This window comes from Trematomus bernacchii, unplaced genomic scaffold (assembly GCF_902827165.1).
Source record: "Trematomus bernacchii unplaced genomic scaffold, fTreBer1.1, whole genome shotgun sequence".
NCBI classification, from domain to species: Eukaryota; Metazoa; Chordata; class Actinopteri; order Perciformes; family Nototheniidae; genus Trematomus; species Trematomus bernacchii.
The window spans coordinates 1,853,753-1,875,862 of NW_022987739.1; the positions used below are offsets into that span (position 1 = coordinate 1,853,753).

General features: G+C 42.2%; 1 protein-coding gene across 2 annotated transcripts in view; it reads left to right on the forward strand.

The window, feature by feature from the left end:
• tle5 (TLE family member 5, transcriptional modulator) overlaps positions 1 to 12,252 on the forward strand; it is a 38,028-nt gene extending 25,776 nt beyond the window's left edge. Inside the window, exons 6-8 of one of the 2 annotated variants that reach the window (XM_034146301.1) lie at positions 6,015 to 6,077; positions 7,001 to 7,075; positions 8,673 to 12,252. In XM_034146301.1, coding sequence (XP_034002192.1) covers positions 6,015 to 6,077; positions 7,001 to 7,075; positions 8,673 to 8,900 — 366 coding nt within the window. In that variant the 3' untranslated portion in view covers positions 8,901 to 12,252. The remainder of the gene's footprint in view (positions 1 to 6,014; positions 6,078 to 7,000; positions 7,076 to 8,672) is intronic. The other variant, XM_034146302.1, reaches the window with a different exon arrangement.
• Positions 12,253 to 22,110: the final 9,858 nt, after the last annotated feature.

Below are 22,110 nucleotides of genomic sequence, written 5' to 3' on the forward strand. Positions count from 1 at the left end.
ACTCTTAATTAACTGTATAATCTGCAGTGAATTCTACTTGTGAAACCTCAATTATTTATAAATAAACTTAAAAAGGCTAATGTAACATTTCAATAGATTTTGCGTTATTCATTATACCTAAATGACAATAACAGACTCAAAGCCAATCAGTATCTACTTGCACTCATTTGTATGATTTCCAAAAAATAAAAACACCATGCAAGTGTACTAAGTTTATCATTTAAACACAAGGCACTTCTAAAGGCAATACTCAAAACAAACAATTACGCTATTTATTAGACCTAACATGAAATATACCAATTCTAATGTGTGCTACTCTTTTTGTTTTGGTCAGGACTCTGGCAGCGGCGTTCTGGATTAGTTGTAGTTTTTTAACCGATTTTTTACAGAGACCTGTGAATACACTATTACAGTAATAGTAGCGTTTGTTATCCAAAGCCAACCGCAATAAAAACATCAACAACACTTAGTCATTGTGACTCATCCGGACAATTCACAGATGGGCTCAATCTGACATTTCACAGATTTTGTTCTGGGACTCTGGCAGAGGAAAGTCTGGTCAATGTCCAGTTCAAATAATTAGGATATTTGGGTTTTCACATTCTGATCTTCTGGGTAACGTCTATATAGTTTCAGGGTTGCAGCGCAGGTGTGAAAGGCACTCCGGTGAAGAGCAGTCAGGTTGAAATCTGGATTGAAATGGGAATATGTTGAATGAAGCGCCATTGTTGTTGCCGGGTCCCCTTTGTGTTCCTTTTGTTTTCTCCCCATCTTCTTTAGTCGTGAATGTGTTTCCTGCCTGTCAACATAAATCTCCATCTGTGGTTTGTTTATGATGTATGTAGTGTATGTACTTTTATTGTGCGTCTAAATAATGCACAAGCAGTCGTAATGCACACACTGTACAGTATTCCCAATTCCCACAACATTCATGCCTAATGAGGGCGCCTATAGGTTGAACTCTAGAAGCCCTCTTGACTAGTTACTTTTAAGTGTGATGGCATCATTATGTAGAGCTTTTTAAATAATTAAAAACAGAAGAGCTGAAATAATAGGATCATTATTTGACTGTTAATTTTATTTAATAAGAAAGTCATCTGCATACATTTGCAAATATTGCACTATGCTGCTTTTCTACCTCTTATGTGATCGTACCCTTAATATATATTGTGTTTTGGACTGTAGGAGATTAGGCTGGCTATTGTTTTACAATTTTCGACATTTTGTAGAGCATTCCACTTTTCAGTATCATCAAAACGAACTATCAAACAGGGGCTCATGATGAGACATAATGGACCCCTTGAACATTTAAAATTATCATATATTGTGCTAATGGCCGAAATGATTGCTGTGTTAATTAATTTTCAAAGTAACCAGCCATTGTAGTAAAGTAAAAGTACAGTATTTCCTTCTTAACTTTAGTAGATTAGAAAGAGTAAATACCTAATGTTGTCACAAGTACTACCTGCTTGATTACTTTCTTCTACTGCTGGTCAGATTTTGTAACTGTTGTTAATGCAAGGGGCTATTTCTATGTCTTAAATCTTTTTGAGCTGTTAAAATAATTCTGAGCAAGCATCACGTCCGGTTGAATTCCTGGCAGGAAGCAGCAGAACTCAAACAGTGCAGCTCATTCAGGGACAAACGCTCGACACCCTGAGGAAGTCTGTGAAATGTTACGTTTGTTTAGGCTGCCTTCCATGCTTCCTTGAAACACATTTCAAATCAACTCAAACACATTTCTGAATCGGTGTTTGCTTTCCTCATTGAGTCAACATTTTTCAAATTACAAAAGATAAAGCTTATTTAAAGACATCTCCAACAGCAATGAATTCAGTCTCTTCCACATCTCTGATGTATTTGTCCAGTGTCCAAGCCCAGTTGTATTATTATGTATGCGTTACGTGCACACATACAAAGCGCCTGTCAGTGAATGTGTGCTCCAGTAGCACTTGAGGAAAACTAGAAGCAAAATGTAAAGGACAAAAGGGAGGAAGAAACGTTCAGACGGATGAAAACTGAGAGGGGGATAATGGAGAGCACGGATAAAAGAAGAAACAGAATCTGGGTTGGGGGAAAAAGGGAGAGGCGGCATAAAGGGCACCGAAAAAGAGGAAGAGACATAGTTAGCATGGAGCGAGTCCCGCAGAGACATTTTAGAGATGTCAGTGTGTGTGTGTGTGTGTGTGTGTGTGTGTGTGTGTGTGTGTGTGTGTGTGTAAAATGATGAGCGGATAGCAGAGAAGCGCTTGATGGGAGCGGTGCTCTGCATGCATAATGATTGTTAGGAGGGCCCCTCTCCTCCTCGCGCCACAAATTAGGCTCTAACACAATTACTGCTGCTTTGCATATCTCAGACGGATTGGATGATTACCAACCAAATGTGATAATAGACCTGCGTGTGAGAAAGATAGGGAATGTGCTCGGCCAGAAATGGGAAAAGGTGTGTGTGTGTGTGTTTCATGGGTGATGGTTGCTGTGTGTGTGTGTGTGTGTGTGTGTGTGTGTGTGTGTGTGTGTGTGTGTGTGTGTGTGTGTGTGTGTGTGTGTGGTGTGTGTGTGTGTGTGTGGTGTGTGTGTGTGTGTGTGTGTGTGTGTGTGTGTGGTGTGTGTGTGTGTGTGTGTGTGTGTGGTGTGTGTGTGTGTGTGTGTGTGTGTGTGTGTGTGTGTGTGTGTGTGTGTGTGTGTGTGTGTGTGTGTGTGTGGTGTGTGTGTGTGTGGTGTGTGTGTGTGTGTGTGTGTGTGTGTGTGTGTGTGTGTGTGTGTGTGTGTGTGTGTGTGTGTGTGTGTGTGTGTGTGACTGATGAGTGTAGTGTGAATTATGAGGGTTTAAAGGATAAGTGCTGATATTCTATATAAAGAACAGACCAAGAATTGACAACGAACAACTGTGACGTCAAAATGCCAAACATAGAAAATAAGGCTATGAAATGTTGCGCTCCAAACCAGATCTGCAGAGTTTTGGCCTGTTTTTAAAAATTATTATAATGGCGCACTTTTCATACAAAGTATAACATCAAATTGAATGTCATGTATTTACACTGCATAGTATGTGGATCATTTGTACTCAAGAAAGTCCCCGATTGTTTACTAAGCCGTGATCTTACTCTATACTCTACCCCACAATGCATTGCATGCTGCTGAGACCGAATGTCAAAATGTATGATAGTATTGTTACTTTTATTAAGTATAATACGTTTTCATGGGCTCCGGTAACCATTTAAATACCAAATATGTTGGCAGTTCCAATGACTCGAAATGTCCTACGCTGTTTTCGAGGATATAACGGAATATAAGAGGTTCTTTTTTAAAATGTTGCGGCCGTCAGTATTATAATAAGTCATAAAGATCATACATAGTAGTTAATTTTGTTGGCAGTATGCTGTACATACAGATTAAGTATGTAGCAGGTTAAGTATGCTATTTTTAGTGGTGGAAAGCTACTAAGTACATTTACTCTAGTACTGAATTTAAGTAAAATGTTTGCGCTACTTGTTTACCTCAGTATTTCCATTTTATGCTTCTTCTCCACTACAATTTGGAAGCAACCATTTTTCTTTTTACTCCACTACATTCATTTAACAGCTTTACTTACTAGATACTTTGCAGATCAGATTTTAAATTCAATTAAATCATGATAATAATATGATCAAGCCACCAAGCAGCATAATAAGTGCAACTTGAAAATGATGGACAAATGAATGCATTTATAATTATAATACAATAATGTAATGGGCTATTCTGCATGATAAGTACTTTTAAATTAGTTAATTAAAGTATATTTTGATGCCAAACATGATTAGGGTTTTAAACACCACCTTGGTAAGATAAGAGTGGGTGGGCTTTTTTTTCATTCAGCACATAAAACGTCACCTTCATGTATCAAGGCCTCTGTGTGACACCTAAACAAATTATCACTTGTTCCAACAGCGCCTAAATAACAGAGAGTAATAAACACATTTCACATGAGGCTGAATGCTAACGTGTGTTGGAAAAGACCTAAAAATAGCCGTCATTTGAGGTTTTTCCCACCTTTGCTGCTACCTAACGAGCTTCACGCTGTCTAGTGATAATCGTGCGAAAGAAATCGAACAAATATAACCCAGTCTATTCAAGCCCAGTCTGTTCTCACCAACATAGTCCTGAGTCTAGGTCTGCTCATGCAAAAAAAAAAAACCTGTGGACTAATGTCGGGTTAGGACTACACATTATTTTTTATCGGTTACGGTCGTCATTGTGTCAGGTTAGGGAATTATGGAGTCGTTAAATCTTGCCATGACGAGGTCGAGGGACTTCCCAGACGGCACACAGTAAAAGCCCCCCACTTTAACGACATCAGGAGGAGATGCTAGTGACCGACATCCAGAAACAAATAGTGAGAAGTTGAGACTGTGCTGGATGTCTTGTGTTTGGGAAAGCCTTCAAAATAAATACAACATAACTGACCTTCATCTTTACCACAGGTCCTTGATAGTTAGCAATTTCGAAGGGGGGAAAATTCCCTCAAGCAAACGCACATCGGTCATTGAAAGTGCATTCATTTATATATGTATATGTTTTAGTCTGCCTTCACTGTAATGCAGCAGAACTGAGAAGTATTCACACGTTCAAGCCTCTCTCTCTTTTTAATTGTTGTCAGTGAGCTTCTGTAAAGCCCGCAAGCTCTCATTATAAAAATGATCAGTGTTGTATCTGTAATTAACCTTGATCCGTGTATCAAACAATGACGCTTTGGTTCCTGAAATGTGAGGGCATTTCGCCTGAAAAGTCCTTGAGGTAGATGTTTAAGAAGGTGTGGGAACCCTTCTCATATTATTCCTCTTTCACTTCACTGTGTTTACAGAACGCTCTGTGCTGCTACTACTCAGTCAGTCGTGAGGGAACGCGTGAAAGGCACAAAACAAATCTAACATGCTTTTCTTTCTGTCTGACGAAGCTGTGAAACACCATAGCACTCATATTTATGTTCACCCTTCTAACTTAAGCACCAAATTCATCTGCATGCGAAAATAGTCTCCAGCAAATACACCATTAACTGATGTTTGAGTAAAGGTTGCTTAGAGATTCGGGGTGTTTCTCAATGTCGAGTACGCTTGCTTGGTAGCACATGTCTTCCGAGCGTCTTGCTTCAGAAGCGAGGCAAGAATACTTCCTGGCATTCGGAAAACAAAGAGTGGAACAGGCGAGCAAGTGTGCAGGTGTGCGTCATATGAGAGGCCCCGCCTTACATTTTCCGCTACAGATTTGGGGAAATTGGTCAGCGCAAAGCATTGTGGGGATTTTAAGACCGCGGAGTCTACACATGTGCAGCCTAGAAATGTCTCCAAACGGAGTACACCGGGCTCTGTAGAATTCCAAGTATGCTGGAGATTGGAACAGTCCTTCGGCGGCACTCGATGACTTAGTATGCTTGAAATAGTGGCTCTGCAGCAGCTTTACTCGACATTGAGAAACACCCGAAGTGTACATAGTTTGAGAATAAAATGACAGATTTTCCTGAGCAGTGTCAGTTTATTTGGGAATCAGGATACTCGATTTATTCTGGGAAAATTGAGTTTCTTAACAGTTGCCTCTTTTTAAAATGAAATAAATATTTATATAGACAAAAACATTAGACTAAATATACTCTACTGATCCCAAATTGGGATGTTTTTGTTGCAGCAGCATTTCAAAATACATACATACAATCTTGAGTATCTACAGAGTACACAATATAAACATAATACGTTAAAAAACACTATAATAGACTGACCTACTAACACATTTCTACACAGTTATAACAACAATAAATATGCACGAATGTAAACATAACAATGTGGTGTGCTAGTAGGGTTAGGGTACACCACATTGCAAAGCAGATGAATGCAAAGGACCAGATTACTGTTGATGCTGTTCAGTGTAATGCAGTCAATCGAAAGAAGTCCTGAGTACAGACGGATCAGAAATGTGGTTTGGTTTTTTGAGATTTCTTGATGATCCTTTTAACTGAAATATCTCTCTCTCTTTCTCCTCAGGCTGAGATAGTGAAGAGATTGAACGGGATCTGCGCACAAGTCCTCCCCTACCTGTCTCCGGAGGTAAGAGACGTCTCTCACCCCCTGACCCCCCGCACTATTCCTTACATCCTGGAATGAGATCAGCCTCATTCCCGCCTCATTACCTCCCAACCTCCACGACCCCTCACTCCTCTCCTCTCGTCATTCATCATCACTCGCTTCCCCTTCTGCAAATCACTTTCACTTCCCTCCCCCCACTCTCCTCTGCCATATTCAATCTGTCCTCCCAGAATTCCCTCCTCCCTCCTTCTTCCTCCCACTCCCACTCTTTTCCTTTTATACATGTTTGTGTGTCAGCGTAATAAATGGTTGTGTGATTCAGATAAGCCTGGCTCTTATCTGCCCACCAGGGCGTTGACCTCCACCCATTACAGCAGTGTGTGTGTGTGTGTTGTGTGTGTGTGTGTGTGTGTGTGTGTGTGTGTGTGTGTGTGTGTGTGTGTGTGTGTGTGTGTGTGTGTGTGTGTGTGTGTGTGTGTGTGTGTGTGTGTGTGTGTGTGTGTGTGTGTGTGTGTGTGTGTGTGTGTGTGTGTGTGTGTGTGGGTGTGTGTGTGTGTGTGTGTGTGTGTCTGTGTGTGTGTGTGTGTGTGTGTTGTGTAGATGTGTGTGTTGTGTGTGTGGTGTGTGTGTGGTGTGTGTGTGTGTGTGTGTGTGTGTGTGTGTGTGGTGGGTGTGTGTGTGTGTGTGTGTGTGTGTGTGTGTGGTGTGTGTGTGTTGTGTGGTGTGTGTGTGTGTGTGTGTGTCAGAGAGGGTTGTCGGGTCTCTGTTGGGACTATTGATATTGATCTAACCTCTCAACCTTCCCCCCCCCCCTCCTTCCCAAACTCTCCTTTCCTTGTTTCTGTCTCGCTTTTATTGTCTCTCTCACTTTCCTTCTCCCCCCCACCCCTCTCTCTCTCTCCCTCTCTCTCTCTCTCTCTCTCTCTCTCCCTCTCTCTCTCCAGCACCAGCAGCAGGTCCTGGCAGCCATAGAGAGGGCCAAGCAGGTCACCCCCCCAGAGATGAACTCCATCATAAGGGTATGATGTTCTTCCTCCTCCCCCCCCTGCCCCGCTTCATGGTCTTATGAAGTCACATGTATTGATCATTATCACCAATTCTACTGTTTAATTTAATGCCTCTCCTTTATTGGCTTATAGTTTGTGAATAATTTAATGTCTATAATTTGAAATAGTCTGATTTTCCCTTAATTTGAGTTTTTATCATGAATTGAGTGGGATGTAAATGGGATGATACCCTCTACCCTTCACTGCATGGGCACATTTGTATCATATAGTTATGTAAGCTAGCTTTTACGGCTGTACCATTATACAAAAATAAATATTTAAAAGCATTAACTGAGATTTCTTATGCTTTAAATGTCTGTCCTAATTAAGTTAAAAAACACCTAAGATTTTTTGAATGAGCTAATATTTTGTTAAGATAAAATGTCTTTTAATGAATAAAACTCTTCAGTGTCATCAACATAAATACATATTTGGTTGTCTAAATATTGTTTTTTGTGTGTTTAATATTGCCGCTGGTCCACCGTATTAATACAGGTGTGTGCAATTTGCTTTTTCCTAAACAATATGGATTGTAACAGTATATATTATTAGATTAAAACATGTTGTGTTGCATCCACTGCTAGAATTCTACAAATAAATAATGTAACACTTATAATATTAGTTAGGCCTAATCTATCCATAACTGTTCAGAAGTACCATCTTTAAACACAATGAATAGTCGTGCAATAAAACAAAAAGTTGTTATTAATGAAGCTTTGAGCGGGTACATCCCTCGTAGCTAAAAACCAGAATGATGTTGGAGGCATTAGCTGCTCGCTGTCATCCTTCATCTCTGTGGCTCTAACGTTAGCCGGCTACACTTTATCAATACAAGCCTTGTAGATGCTAGCTTAGCTACTCCATCATTTTACCCGAGCTTTAGTATTAGCTATCCGAGCCACTCCATCATTTTTACTATGCGTCTGGTGTTAGCTAGCATAGCCACTCCATCACGGTGATTCATGATTCAAAGAGGCGCCTTGTCTTTGTGTCTCCTGCTTTTAAATACAGAGGATACAGGCCTGCTTTTAAGGCTACACTTGCTCTTCTTAGCACAGGGAACCATTTTCATTTTTGTATGCCTTTCTTCATGGCCATTAATATCCGACTAGGACATTGTCAGCTGAATGTAAAGCAGAGCTGTTGTAGGAGCGGTCAGTCAGGATTGTCCACATGTCCTGACGTCAAATGTGTGTACAATGTGTCTCTTTCTATACGTTAAAATCAGGCGTGTACACAGACCTCTGTTGTGTGCACAGTGTTCTCCTCTCTTGCTTGTTTTCTCGGGGCGATATAGATTGAGAAATTGCGTCTGTTATAAATAAGTTATGTGTGCTGCAGACTTTCCATCTCCTACCCAGCATGTATTGTAGCTATGATATGTTCCCTCCATCCATCCATCCATCCTATTGTGCCTGAGCTATTAGCAGCGTGCCTCGGGGGTTATATATTAAACATCATTTGCGATGTATAATAGGTCTGTGCATTGCAGATTTCTCTCCTCAATGTTTCGCAGTGATGTGTGTGTGTGCTGCTGTGCCTAAGTTGTGTGTGTTTGTGTTCCATGTAGCAGCAGCTCCAGGCTCACCAGCTGTCTCAGCTCCAGGGTCTCGCCCTGCCCATGACCCCCCTGCCGCTGGGCCTGAGCCAGCCGAGCCTCCCCGCCGTCACCACCTCCTCCGGCCTCTTCTCCCTCTCCTCCCTGCTGGCCTCCCAAGCCCAGATGGCCAAGGAGGAGAAAGCGTCCCGCGAGGGAGTGGACAGCCACCGCGAGGAGGACGGAGACAAGTCCGATTAGAGAGGTGTCCCCCATTCAGCTCTGTTTTTGTCCAGAGACCTGAACACCCAGATCTGAGCCCCCTTTGGCCTCCAGCCTCTCCCCTGGTCTCTCTCTCTCTCTCTCTCTCTCTCTGACCTTAGCTAACAGGCTTCAGTCCCACCTCCACCGCTACAGACCCCTAAACTTCTCCTTTTAACGGGAGGGCTTCGGCACCTGCCCCTTAAATCAGACTAGCCCTGATCGCTTCATATTTACTCCAATTGTTTCTTTACCGCCATCACAGCGTCTCCTGTTTCTTCAAATACTGTCCTTTTTTTCTATGTGATTAAGTTTCAGTAATTTTGTGTTTTACTTTTTTAAATCAAGACTGCTCTCTATCATCCTGTCTCCTGTTTATTTTTGCCTCTCTTCCTCCCACTCTCACACACCTCTTGCCTCTGTTCTAAGTGGGTCCTTGTTATACTGAACTCAACTCACACTAGGTGTTAAAACAGTAGGAGTCTTTGGCGAGCTGTACGACTTCTATCACACAGGATTCCTCCAAACTGATGTTTATCCTAAGAAATGGGTCTGACAGATCTGTAGTGGTGATGTGTGTTGCAGTACAGTATGCATGCATTCATTACACTTCAAACAGTGGATTGTTACAGATCAGAAGTGTTTAAAAATTCCAACATGTCCCGCTTAAAGATGGAAACGTCCCATACACACACACACACACACACCAAAAACTGATGCTTTTAAGTGGAATGATGTATTCAGAAGACATCTACCGTACTGAAACTAGAGAAAGGAAAAGCACCTTCTTCAAATAAACGTCCTACTGAGCGACTCGGAGTACATAACAAACCCACTTAAGTAAATAAACCCCCCCCTTGTTATTGTTGATCCTCATCTGACCCTGTGAGGTGCGTTAGATATATCCTCCCAGCACCTCCGCTGAAACCCTTTCTCCGGTGGTTGAATGAACGGAGATGCCGCCTGACTCCCACCACCTTTTGCATCTTTAATGTGCACTAATATTAGCACAGAGGGGGGAGTGTGTGTGCATGTTGTGTGTTTGACAGCAGAGGGCAGTGTGTGTCTTCCTCCTCTCAGAGCAAAAAGGAGGACAGGACAATGACAGAGTGCAGGCCGTGTCACCAGGGACAACGGCTTATTTATCCCTCCTGTGTGGACTAACTTAATATACAGGGCAAGACTGGTGACATTAATCTCTGCATGCGGTCAGGCCCAGTGTGTCATGATCTGAAAGGTCTTTGCTTTGTCTCTCAGCGTGAAACAAACACAACTGGCCTCGTGCTTGAGATCTCTCTGTACATTCAGATTTAAATACTGTTCATTTTTGATTCACTGTACATACACACACATCAACACTACAGAAAACCTCCATACAGAGTGGGACATCTCCACAACTCTTCCTCAGTGCAGAACTCACACATGAAGCACAAGCGTCCTCCACAGCTGCTCCGCTGAGTTAAAAACTCCCATCAGCCCCACAGGATCTGTTTTCAATTATCTTGTCTGATTAGGCCTCTCGTCAGGTGGAAGTTGGCCGGGACTGTCCTGGGAATAATGTGATGTCTGTGAACGAATCTGTGTTCAAGATCTTGGTATCTTCATAGCGCCCGAAGCAATTCACATATTTGGCACATGACATAAAACCACCACATCCCACACTGCATGTCAAACCTCTGTCTCTCTCTATGACGAAGAATTGCCACAAAAGAATCCCACGTTCAGGGTCGTAGTTAACACTCATACAATATAATCCTCATGTTCACGTCTCAAACTCGCATACACACAAAGAAACTCCAGAAGAAACCTTCACACGGACTATTTGTCTGATCAAATACTCCGTGTGAAGGGAAGGAAAAACACTGAATTGACAACACAGTACTGTTTTTGTTGCGTTTGGGTTATTCTAGTTTACACTGCAACATCATGAAATGCTTTCACCATCCCAGACAAATGTCCACTGTCAATATAAAATGCAGATTAGGGCTCCAGTGAACTATTATTTGAGATAAAGTGGCCATAAAACTCAGTCCAATCTAAGTAACGATCCAATCAACATCTGTGTGGCGAGCTGTGTGTGTGTAGGGGGTTAAAAGGGTCTAGTTAGTAGCAGCCAAAATGGCCCCATTCAAGTCTTCTTACACAACATTAGATGACATTTAACCCTTCTTTTGGATTCTTTTGCAAACATATTCAATTACAGATTAGCCTCGGTGGTGATCAGACTGTCGATCCACAGATATTATTAGGCATGTTTGTTTTTAAGTGTTCATTTGAAGACAACCTGTGTTCAAAGTCGTTATACACACCTGGACCGACACACACACTTTCTCAGCGTCCTCTGATGTTATGGCTACACTGTGAGAATGACTTCATGTGGAGTGTGTTAAAAGCTTTTATTTTGAAAAAACATCTTAGGCATGATGATGACAAAGCACATGAAGCGATAGTATACACATTGCACGTTACTGCATTCAGAATAAAACCCTTCATGTGTCTACAAGTTCAGATCAGATGCTGTCGGTGACTTCTGTGTTGTGGTGTGTGTGTGTGTGTGTATAAACAGTTGTGCATGGTTGATACACACATGGTTGCTGTCCTACTCAAACTAAAGCTAACCGGCTATTCTTCTTGCAGCACCTCCCCTCTCATATACATGTAGACAAAGCAACACACACACACACACTCACTCAATGCATGTCAGCGGGGGAGCCAACAACGATTGATTTCTAGTGGAGACATTTTTTTTTTTTAAATGAATGTTTGGTCCAAATTTCCTGTGATCAATGCACTTGTTTTTTTCTCTTTGTTAAATATTAATCGATATGAACTAGAACGAGACTTACAAAGCTGACGTTATAAACATACAAATGAAATTCTATGTATTTGTTAAAGTAGTTGGAGGCGCTCGTCTCCCTATACAGTTCTACATAGAAAGCTTTATGTGTATATAGCCGCATCTTTTCCTGTCTGTCTGGATGATTCTTGTGCTATAAACTGATGTGACACCAGGGGGGAAACTGCAGTACGTTCAACCTTTGACCCTTTCCCTCTTCATTGGACCCTGACCCCATTAACTCCCCGCCCCCCCCCCAACTTTTTGCCCCATAGCGTGAAGCATTGTAAGCGTTTTGAGCTTTGTAAAGGTCTTTTTTTAAATACTTATTTTGTGCATAATGTAAAACCTGAAAGTGTGTACTTTGGCAAAAAAAAAAAATGTTTTGTGTCTGAAATCATAGCTTCATTGAAAAAAAAAAAAGAAACTATAAAAAGTACAACAAACATTTACTATAAATAATATGAAATGTTCTGCAGTAAGGAAGGACTTCTGGTGCCTTACAAATAAAGTCAATCAAATCATAAAACAACTGCTTTTCTCTGACTCTTTACTTTAAGCCTTTACTATGAATGATTCATGTATTTGTACACTTGTTTTAGGTCATGAAATGAACTCATTTGGATGACTGTTCATGCTGAAAACCTCGATTTAAGATGGGCAAACCTACCTCTTTGTGTCTTAAAGGTCTCCTATCATGCAAAATGCACTTGTTTACGTCTTTTATACAGATATGAGTCCCCCCCGGTGTGTCAGGGAACTCTCAAAGTGTCAGAAAATAAAACCCTCTCTTTTCCTCCGTACCCAAATCTTTAAAAACGGGGGTACAACGGAGCTGATCCAGATTTGCGTCCGATATGACGTAATATCGGGAATGCTGACCCACGGCACTATCAGAAAGTTGCTATCAGAAACAATGTGCGACGTGTTTGGACGTAATATGGACTTTGTTTACATTAGCAAGCATCGCTAACACTCAGAGCTAACCTGTACTGGAGAGACTATGTGTACAAAAAGACTCACCTTGTAGTATACTCACAAGAAAATAAGCATTTGAGCTCCATACTGTTTCAGAAATAATCCTTGAAGTGGTTTGGAACATGATGGCGTTTAATCACGGGAGCATTTAGCTGTATCTGAGCAGAGCAGACAGTCTGTCACAGTGTGCTGCTCAAAAGGGGGCGGGGCCAGCAGAGAATCAGCGTTTCTCTCACAGGGCTGAAATAGAGGGATATGAGGGATGTCTAAAATGCATGATCTGTTTGGCATTTTGAGCAAAACACCTCATAGACATGTTTTTTATATATGTGTATGCATCTGAGACCCATAATATATGCCTAAAAATAGCATGATAACACACGCTTGCATGGCGTTGTGAATTGCCGGTCCATTTCATGTTTCAGACCCATCATCCATCATCCTTAGTTCTCTCCCTGCCTCAGGCGTCCTGCAGTTCCCCTCAGCTCCAGCAGGAGGAAGTGTTGATTTACGCTCCTCTGTTCCCTGACTCCAGCAGGTAATTGCTCTGAGGTATTCTCTCACATGTGCTTCACTGTTTGTGTGTCACGTTGGAGAGGGAGCTTCCTGTTCTTTCTCCTTGATGAAGGTTTATCTATTCAGCGCCGCGTGTACCCAGAAATTGATGTGACATCTCGGAGACGGTAGGATCACGGCTTGTTGGACTCCTGCGCGTAATCCTCATTTAGATGCTCCTGAAACATGTTGTGCTGAATCCACAGCTCATTTTGATTGATGTGTGTGTGTGTGTGTGTGTGTGTGTGTGTGTGTGTGTGTGTGTGTGTGTGTGTGTGTGTGTGTGTGTGTGTGTGTGTGTGTGTGTTGAGAGAAAGAAAAGCTTGTGAATCCTCAGAGTTCCTGTGGTTGCAGCCCTCGTTCCTCTCTTCCTCTCTTCATTCTCTCTTTCTCTGTCCCCGCAGACAGCTCTGGATCTGACACTTGAATAAATATGAAAGTGCCCTATTTTCCCTTTTTGCTGTCTTTTCGCACGCTCCTCGCACGCAGCGACGCAGAGGGGAGGTTTCCTCTCATCACGTCTCTTTCTGTAGAGCACATTAAAGCCTGTGGCAGAGATAAAGTACTGGAGTTGTTTAATTAGTGGCACCTTAGAGGATAACACGAGGAAGTGTCTTATTGTCAACAAATCCCATGAAAATACCAAATCTGACAATTAATTGATCCTACTTGTAATGAATATCTGATATTCACTGTTGTCCAAAAACTTTTTATTCATTCCAACAAACAAGGCCACTGTAGTCTATGTTAAGTTATACACTCATTAGAGGACTAAATGTGTATTAATCTGCATCTGAAATATTCCTCAATACACCATTTAAAGGGACCCTATTATGCGTTTGCGTTTTCCCTTTCCACCAGACCAAAGATAAATCTGACAGGGTTAGATTATAGGAATACTTTAAACACTTTAGGCTTCTAAAAAGGAAGGGAAATGAAACAATTCAAGAAGGAAAATCCCTTTAAAGTTGCAAACAATGTCCCCATCTACACTACAGACCAAATGTCTGTCAGATATAAGCATTAATGGAACTTTAACTTGTAGGGTTGCAACTGTGCTCTTATCAATAGGTGCCATTATATGTATCCGGATATAAAGAGAGGGCACTCTGATGTCTCTCTGTGTGACCTTCCTCTTTATATGCATTCATTAAGACACTTTGAGTTAGTTGCATATCCACATGAGATAATGGCAGTGCACTCAAGCCGTACTTTATCCATCATGCACCTCACTCCACTCACCTGAAGGCTATTCTGTGACGTTGTGTCAAAACTTCACGGAGGAACCACGTTGACCATGGCATCCATCAGAGCTACAGTAAAGTCATCTAATAACCAGCAGGTAGCAACAAGGAGTCAGATTGATTAGAACTATATGAGAAATGTCCCTGTTTTCTCACCTTAGTAAACATGTTCCTATTGAGTCTATGGTCTTAATCTCTAGGTGTAGGTCTTTTTCACTACAGCATGATGTTCATTTTGTGAATTTTAGTGCCGTTCATGTTTAAATGGGGCGTTGCTGCGTTGTGATTGACAGGCCGCTCCCACAGTGTTGCAGTTTGGATGCCCTCCGTGTTTCCTCTGAAAACTTTGACCCTTTCAAGGCAAATTATTAACTCAGTTAACATTTTCCTGACGAGTTTATGGTCTTAACTAAGTCTTTTTTCAATACAGTGTGATGTTAATTAAAGTGGACCTATCATGCTATATTTGAACAATATATTGTAGGGCCATACCTATATAAAGTATATAAATATAGTTGTTTTTTTCAAAATACCAAACAGATCCTGCATTTTAGCCATGCCTCATCTCGCTCTATTTGCTCTTTCCAGCCCTGTTTTTGCAGGGGGCTGATTCTGTGACGTAGCTTTAATGCAAATGAGCTGCAGCTGACCACGCCCCCCTGCAGGAGAGGGGAGCGTGCTTTGAGATCAGCTGCTGAGTCATTATTCATTTATTTTAAAGCTCAATAAATAACAAAGAAGACCTTTGACCGGCACTTTTCTAATTTTGTCCGGAAGATTTAAACTTTAACGGACATCTTGACCGGCGAAAGAAACTGAAACTGAAACTCTGCCGCACGGTCCCCTCGTTCCTTGGAAGAGGCGGAGAGGTGGGTGTTTGTCAGCTGCTGGTGGACTAACCGGAGAGAATTACAGTGCTTGCCTCGACGGGGAGGGATTGCATTGAATTAAAGCAGCGGGAGCAAACGCTTGCCTCGGGGAGGGAGAAAAAGAGCCACAGCGGAGAATAAACAGAAGGGCAACCATGGTAACCATGCACGGGAAGTCTCCTTTGCTGCTTTTGTGGCAGACTACAGCGCCACTTACAGGCCTGGCATATGTACAGCTTCTCCAGCGCTTTCGAGCGGCAATGGCCGGCCGTGGCCCAACCCCACATTCCCCTGATAGGTGGAGAGTTGACCACTAAGCGGAGCACCACTTTTGTGACGTAGAAAATAATTCAAATCTGGATCAGTTTTTATCAGATCCGTTGCAGCCCCTTTTTTAGAGATTTGGGTATGGAGGAAAATAGAGAGGGTTGTGTTTTCTGACACTTGGTGAGTTCCCTGGAACACCGGGGACACATATTCATGTATAAAAGACGTACAAAAGTGCATTTTGCATGATAGGTCCCCTTTAAGTAAATGATGGTACATTTAAGGGTTAAAGAGACAATAAAGCAGATTATGTTTTAGAGCAGGGCGACCTTGTTATTGACAGGTCGCTACCACGGTGTCGTCAGTGTTTTCCTCTTAATACTTTGACCCTTTCAAAGCTAATTATCACATCAGTAAAAACAATTCTGACAAGTTTATGGTCTTAATCCCTAGTTTCAATTCTTCTCAACTTCAGCATGATGTTCATTTTTGTAAATTGTGCTCTAAAGAAGCGTATAGTTTACAGCAGGGCTACCTGATTGTCAGGTATCACGGTGTTGTCAGTCTTACAACTTTTCACAATGTGTCTTCAGTTAATGAAAGTTAATTTGAGCTTATAAATCACCTTTTAGCATTAAGTTATAGTTGCGCTTCACTTCTGTCTCCCAAAAGAAAAACAAGATGGCGACGGCCAATACAGCAAACTTGGGGCTTTTAAAACCGTTGCCCTCAAGTCCCATGACGATGATAACGGCCTTTTTTTAATATAAAGACTGGGTCTCTTACAGTATATCATATATAATGGAAATAGCAGTTATATTTTAATGTATTCCATGTGAGGCGGCTGATTGAACTTAATTTAAAATGATCACAAGTTTGGAAACCACTGCTATAAAACTGCCTGGAAATACATGAATTCATTTGTGTGTGTGCGTGTGTGTGTGTGTGTGTGTGTGTGTGTGTGTGTGTGTGTGTGTGTGTGTGTGATGATGGTGGTGATGAGCAGGAAGAGAGAGACAGCGACGGAGAGCGAGAAGCGTCTTGATTAATCATGATTGACTCATTCAGAGCCTCTCGTCTTTTCTCCCGCTCTCTCTTTACGGCTTGATTACGGAGACGCACTCTATCTCTCATTACCTCCCCTCACCCATCCCTCACCCCTTTTCTCTCCCTCCATCCGCCGGTTTATTCATCTGTCCTCTGGAAAAGGAGGCTGTCAATCTCCGCCTGCCTCCCCTCCATCCTCTCACCCGCCACACGTCCCTCCATCCATCACTGTCACTCTTCCTCCCCCCTCTGCCTCACCCATTGCTGCCACTTTGAGACTCTTTCATACATTCTCCCTGCTCAAAGGCTTCCTCTATTTATCTTTGTACGCCTCCTTTTTTCCCTCCTCTGCTCTCAGTGTGATCTGTCGTCCCTGTGTGTGTCTGTCAGGCAAACACACACACATGGAAAAACAAAAACACACATTTTACTGTCTCTCCCCTCTCTCTGTCTCTCTCTCCCTCTCTCTCTCCCTCCCTCTCTCTCTCTCCCTCTCTCTGTCTCTCCCCCCTCTCTCTCTCTCCACCCTCTCTCTCCTCTCTCTCCCTCCCTCTCTCTCTCTCCCCCCCTCTCTCTCTCCCCTCTCTCTCCCTGCTCAGCTGGAGGAGCAGTCAGTGTTGACTCAACCCTTTCTCCAATACAGACGCTTCCAGAGATGCACCATGGGAAACCGTATTTTGGCCTGCTTTTCTAATCTTGTCTTTTCCCTGTGTAGCTGCCCAATACACACACACACACACACACACACACACACACACACACACACACACACACACACACACACACACACACACACACACACACACACACACACACACACACACACACACACACACACACACACACACACACACACACACACACTTTGGCAGTGGGTGTGCATGTGTGTGTTGATATTGTATCTAGTCTTGTGTGTTGATGTATAAGAAAATAGAATGGTTGTGTGTGTGTGTGTGTGTGTGTGTGTGTCATATCTAATTGGTGTGTTTATATGTGCTAAAATGTCAGCATGATTCCATTTGTGTGTGTAAATATTGTGTAGGAAAGTGTGTGTGTGGAGGCTGCATCTCAACGTGTGTGTTTTTGTGCATCTGACTGTATGTGTACACAAACAAATGTGTGCGCATGTATGTGTATTTTATATCTAATCGTTGTGTGTGTGCAAAAAATGTCAGCATGATTCCATGTTTGTGTGTAAAAGCTGTCTCGACGTGTGTGTGGGTCGGGATGGGTGCGTTTATTATTTTATGTTTGTGTGCGTGTGTGTGTGTGTGTGTGTGTGTGTGTGTGTGTGTGTGTCTCCGTCTCCGACCTTCCTCTAATATTTTCGTCTTTATTCTTTAAAATCCTCTCTGACCTCCCGCCTCTCCTCTGTGTTCTCTCTCCTCCTCGCTCATTTGTTATTCTCTTCATCATCTCACCTCATTTTTTCACACTCCTTTTAGATTTGTCTTTCATCTCCCATCCCATCTTCATGTTTGACTCATAATGGCTCTCGTCTTTCTCTCCATTACTCACCGTCTCTTGTTTCTGTCTCAGAATCTCTTTCTGCTCCTAATGACTTCAACCAACGCTGCGTCGCTTTCCTTATCTCTCTCTTTATCTTGGAAATACGCTGAGAAAATCATTTTCACCAATTCCTGTCTAAGAACCATTAAAGGTGGGGTAGGTAAGTTTGAGAAACCAGCTCGAGATCGCTAGAATTTGAAAATACACGACCGGAGAAAATCTGCCACTTCCTTATAGAGCCCCTCCTCCAACACACACGAACGCGCACATGACCAATGAGGGCACGAGATAAGTTTGTGCCCCGATGGAAGGCTGACAGGCAGGTAGGCCATCCAGTTATTTTAGCCGGGCCGGCTAAAATGATTGGTCGTGCTTTTTACAGTATTACAGCTTCCACAGATGACATTTTTTTATGGATTTTTTGTCAAAGCACTTAAGATATTCATTGCTATCGGGATGTTAAGAGCATTCCATGGAATATAACAAAAAGTGTATCTCGAGCCGGTTTCTCAAACTTACATACCCCACCTTTAAGCATGTGAAGGAATAGTTTGAGACATTAGCTGCAGCACCTCTTTTCACCCTCTGTCTGAAACCAGAGCCCAGTCTGCTCTGATTGGTTAGCTGGCCTGCTCTGTTGTGATCAACCGCTTATAGACATCCCGCCCCTTAACCTATCACGTACAATGTGTTTGAGCACCAGCCAATAGAAGTGCCAGTGTTACATAGTGATGTCATTACACTACAGGAAAGGGAAACCCCCCAAAAGCAGAAAAGTGCCTCTTTAACAACCATGTTAACAATAGGGGTGTAACGGTATCCGTCACGGTTCGGCACACCCTGACCCTAACCCTAACCCTAACCCTAACCCTTTAAAAAGGTTAGGGTTAGGGTTAGGGTTAGGGTTAGGGTTAGGGTGTTTCTCAATCGCGAGTAAAGCTGCTTCAGAGCCACTATTTCAAGCATACTACGTCATCGAGTGCCGCCGAAGTACTGTTCCAATCTCCAGTATACTTGGAAATCTACCGAGCCCGGCGTACTCCGTTTGGAGAAATATCGAGTCTGCACATGAGTAGACTCCGCGGTCTTAAAATCCCCACAATGCTTTGCGCACGGACCAATTTCGCCAAATCTGTGGCGGAAGATGCAAGGCGGGGCCTCTCATATGACGCACACCTGCACACTTGCTAGCGTGTTCCACACTTCGTTTTCCGAATGCCAGGAAGTATTCTTGACTCGCTTCTGAAGCAAGATGCTCGGCAGACATGTGCTACCAAGCAAGCGTACTCGCGATTGAGAAACACCCGTAGTCACACGACGAATACGCCTTTTTTTACGAATGGGAAAAAAGTCTGTCACTCAGTATCCATTACACTATATATAATCCAGGGGGCGGTATTGCGCCTAAAAGCTGTTTGCCTGCCGCCCTTAAACAACAAATGAAGAAGAAGAAGAAAACACAACAAAACGAACAAAATACAAGAAGAAGAAAAGTTAGTATGATGATTTCAGATAACACACAGGAGCTAGAACCCACATGCTTCTTTTAAATCAGCTGTGTGGGAACATTTCGGGTTCCCTGTGGACTACAATAACGATGGAGTGCGAGTGGTGGATCGGACGAGGACGGTGTGCCAGCGTTGTGGTATGCTAATGGTAACACACGCCAAACATGCTAAATCATATCAGAAGGCATCACCCAGATTTGCCGTCTTTCCGTCTTGTGCAAAACTCTTGCGAGAGTTTGCAAGTCACGTGGCTGAATGTTTACGTTTGGCAGGCAGCCTTTCAGTTACGATCGTTAACATCAGTGGGCCACAGCAAATGATGGTGAGAAGCTAAACTATCTATTAATTATGTCAATTACAGGGAGTGTGATTGTTGAAATAGGGTGTTAGCTAGTGATGGCGAGATGAAGCCTTATGAAGCTTTGAAGCTTTCCAGCCAATCGGTTCGCAAAAGGGTTCATCTCATGAGGCTTCATCATGGGCTTCATTTGAACACAAATCAAAGTCAAATCAAAGTCAAATCAAAGTGTGTAAAACAGGCAGATTGGACATCTCAACAGTGTGCTCTATCTCATACCGAGTTCCCAATGAGTAAAGCCTTAGAATAACTCTAAACAACGAACATTAAATCATATGTTCATGTTAACAATTTGTTTTTATTCCAGTTGAATGATTGTGAGTGAAAAGCCTAAGGAGGCTGGTAAACATTGCAAAGAGGGATTTGTATTCTTTAATAATATTCGTAAACTTAACCATGTTGTAGCCTGAGAAAGGCTAAACCATATCAAAGAATACATTTATTAATTACATTATCTCATTTAGCTGTAGCTTTTATAAAAAATAAAACATATGTATTGTTCAGTCGTTGGACCAGGGACCCTGCGGTCGTGAGTCAACTGCTTTCCAGTTGAGCCACAGCACACACGCTGAATCTCCCTGAAAACACTACACAATATTTATTCCTGTATTTATTCATTTATTCATTCATGTTTTTATTCCTACATTTATTTATGCTTGTATCTATTTATACTTATGACATGTTCCGACCTCTATATAAGTGAGGGTCTGAGCTCTTTTAATTCCATCGTGTCACCACCGGGCCCGGGTACAGGAGGGGTAATATGGTTCTTATTATACATCCATGGGTATTATGAGCGTTGTGGTTCAACGGTTCAACCGATCTGAATCGCTTCCTGAAGCAGTCACGTGGTATCGACAGGCAGCGAGGCTTCGTTTGCCATCGATGACGTCACTGGCCCAAAACGATACAAGCCTCGATACATGCTTCACAAAAAGCTTCGGGGATTACTCGACACACGCTCCGAAGCCTCGGCGCAATACGTAACATCACTAGTGTTAGCGGTCTTGCTGTTCAAAGAAGAATGACAACACTGTAGATCACCAACACTGGTTTATTTTTTTATTCACAGGCAAGTCAACGTTGTCGCAGTAAAAGTCCCAAGATAGCTCCTGGTGCAATAACATTTTCCCTTTCAGTGTTTTACTATTATGTCTGATGTTTCTCTATTAATATTGCTGCTGCATTAATGTGTATGTTGCATGTTACTGCTGTATATGTGTTTCCAAGCCGCTCCGATTACAACGAGAGTTACAACAAGAACGTGACGTCATATTTACACAAGTCGGATCCTTTCTAGCCAGAACCGTTTTTAAGAAGCCAATATACATGAAAGCCGAGACACCAAAATAAATAACGGAAGCTATTGGCATATATATTTCAACGGCTATGCACCCTTGAAACACTTTCTTATTATTTATTATGTAATATTTTTAAGACATTCTCTTTTGTTTGACATCAGCCATTATAGATAATATGGCCATCTGAGTGTGTGTGGTACTGTTTGTGGTTTGTTTTTAACTGTGTAATACAGTTAATTATTGAAAATGTTAGAGTTCCTTATTTGTATACTGAAACTTGCACTACTGTTCAAAAATAAATAACAACAAACCTGGAATTATGCATTTGGGACTTTTTTTTGCTTTTTCTTGTTGTACCGAACCCGTACCGAACCGTGACCCCCAAACCGAAGTACGTACCGAACCGTGAATTCTGTGAACCGTTACACCCCTAGTTAACAATATCATGTAATTTACAATCAAGTAAAGAAGCTGAGCATAACTGATTGATATGATAGACCAATTCATCATGATAAAAAATGAATCAATGTAATTAACAGTGTGTGTATCTACGTCCATGTCCATGTGTGTGTATCTTGGTCCATGTGTGTGTATCTACGTCCATGTGTGTGTATCTGTCATGTGTGTGTATCTGTCATGTGTGTGTATCTGTCATGTGTGTGTATCTACGTCCATGTGTGTATCTACGTCCATGTGTGTGTCTACGTCCATGTGTGTGTATCTACATCCATGTGTGTG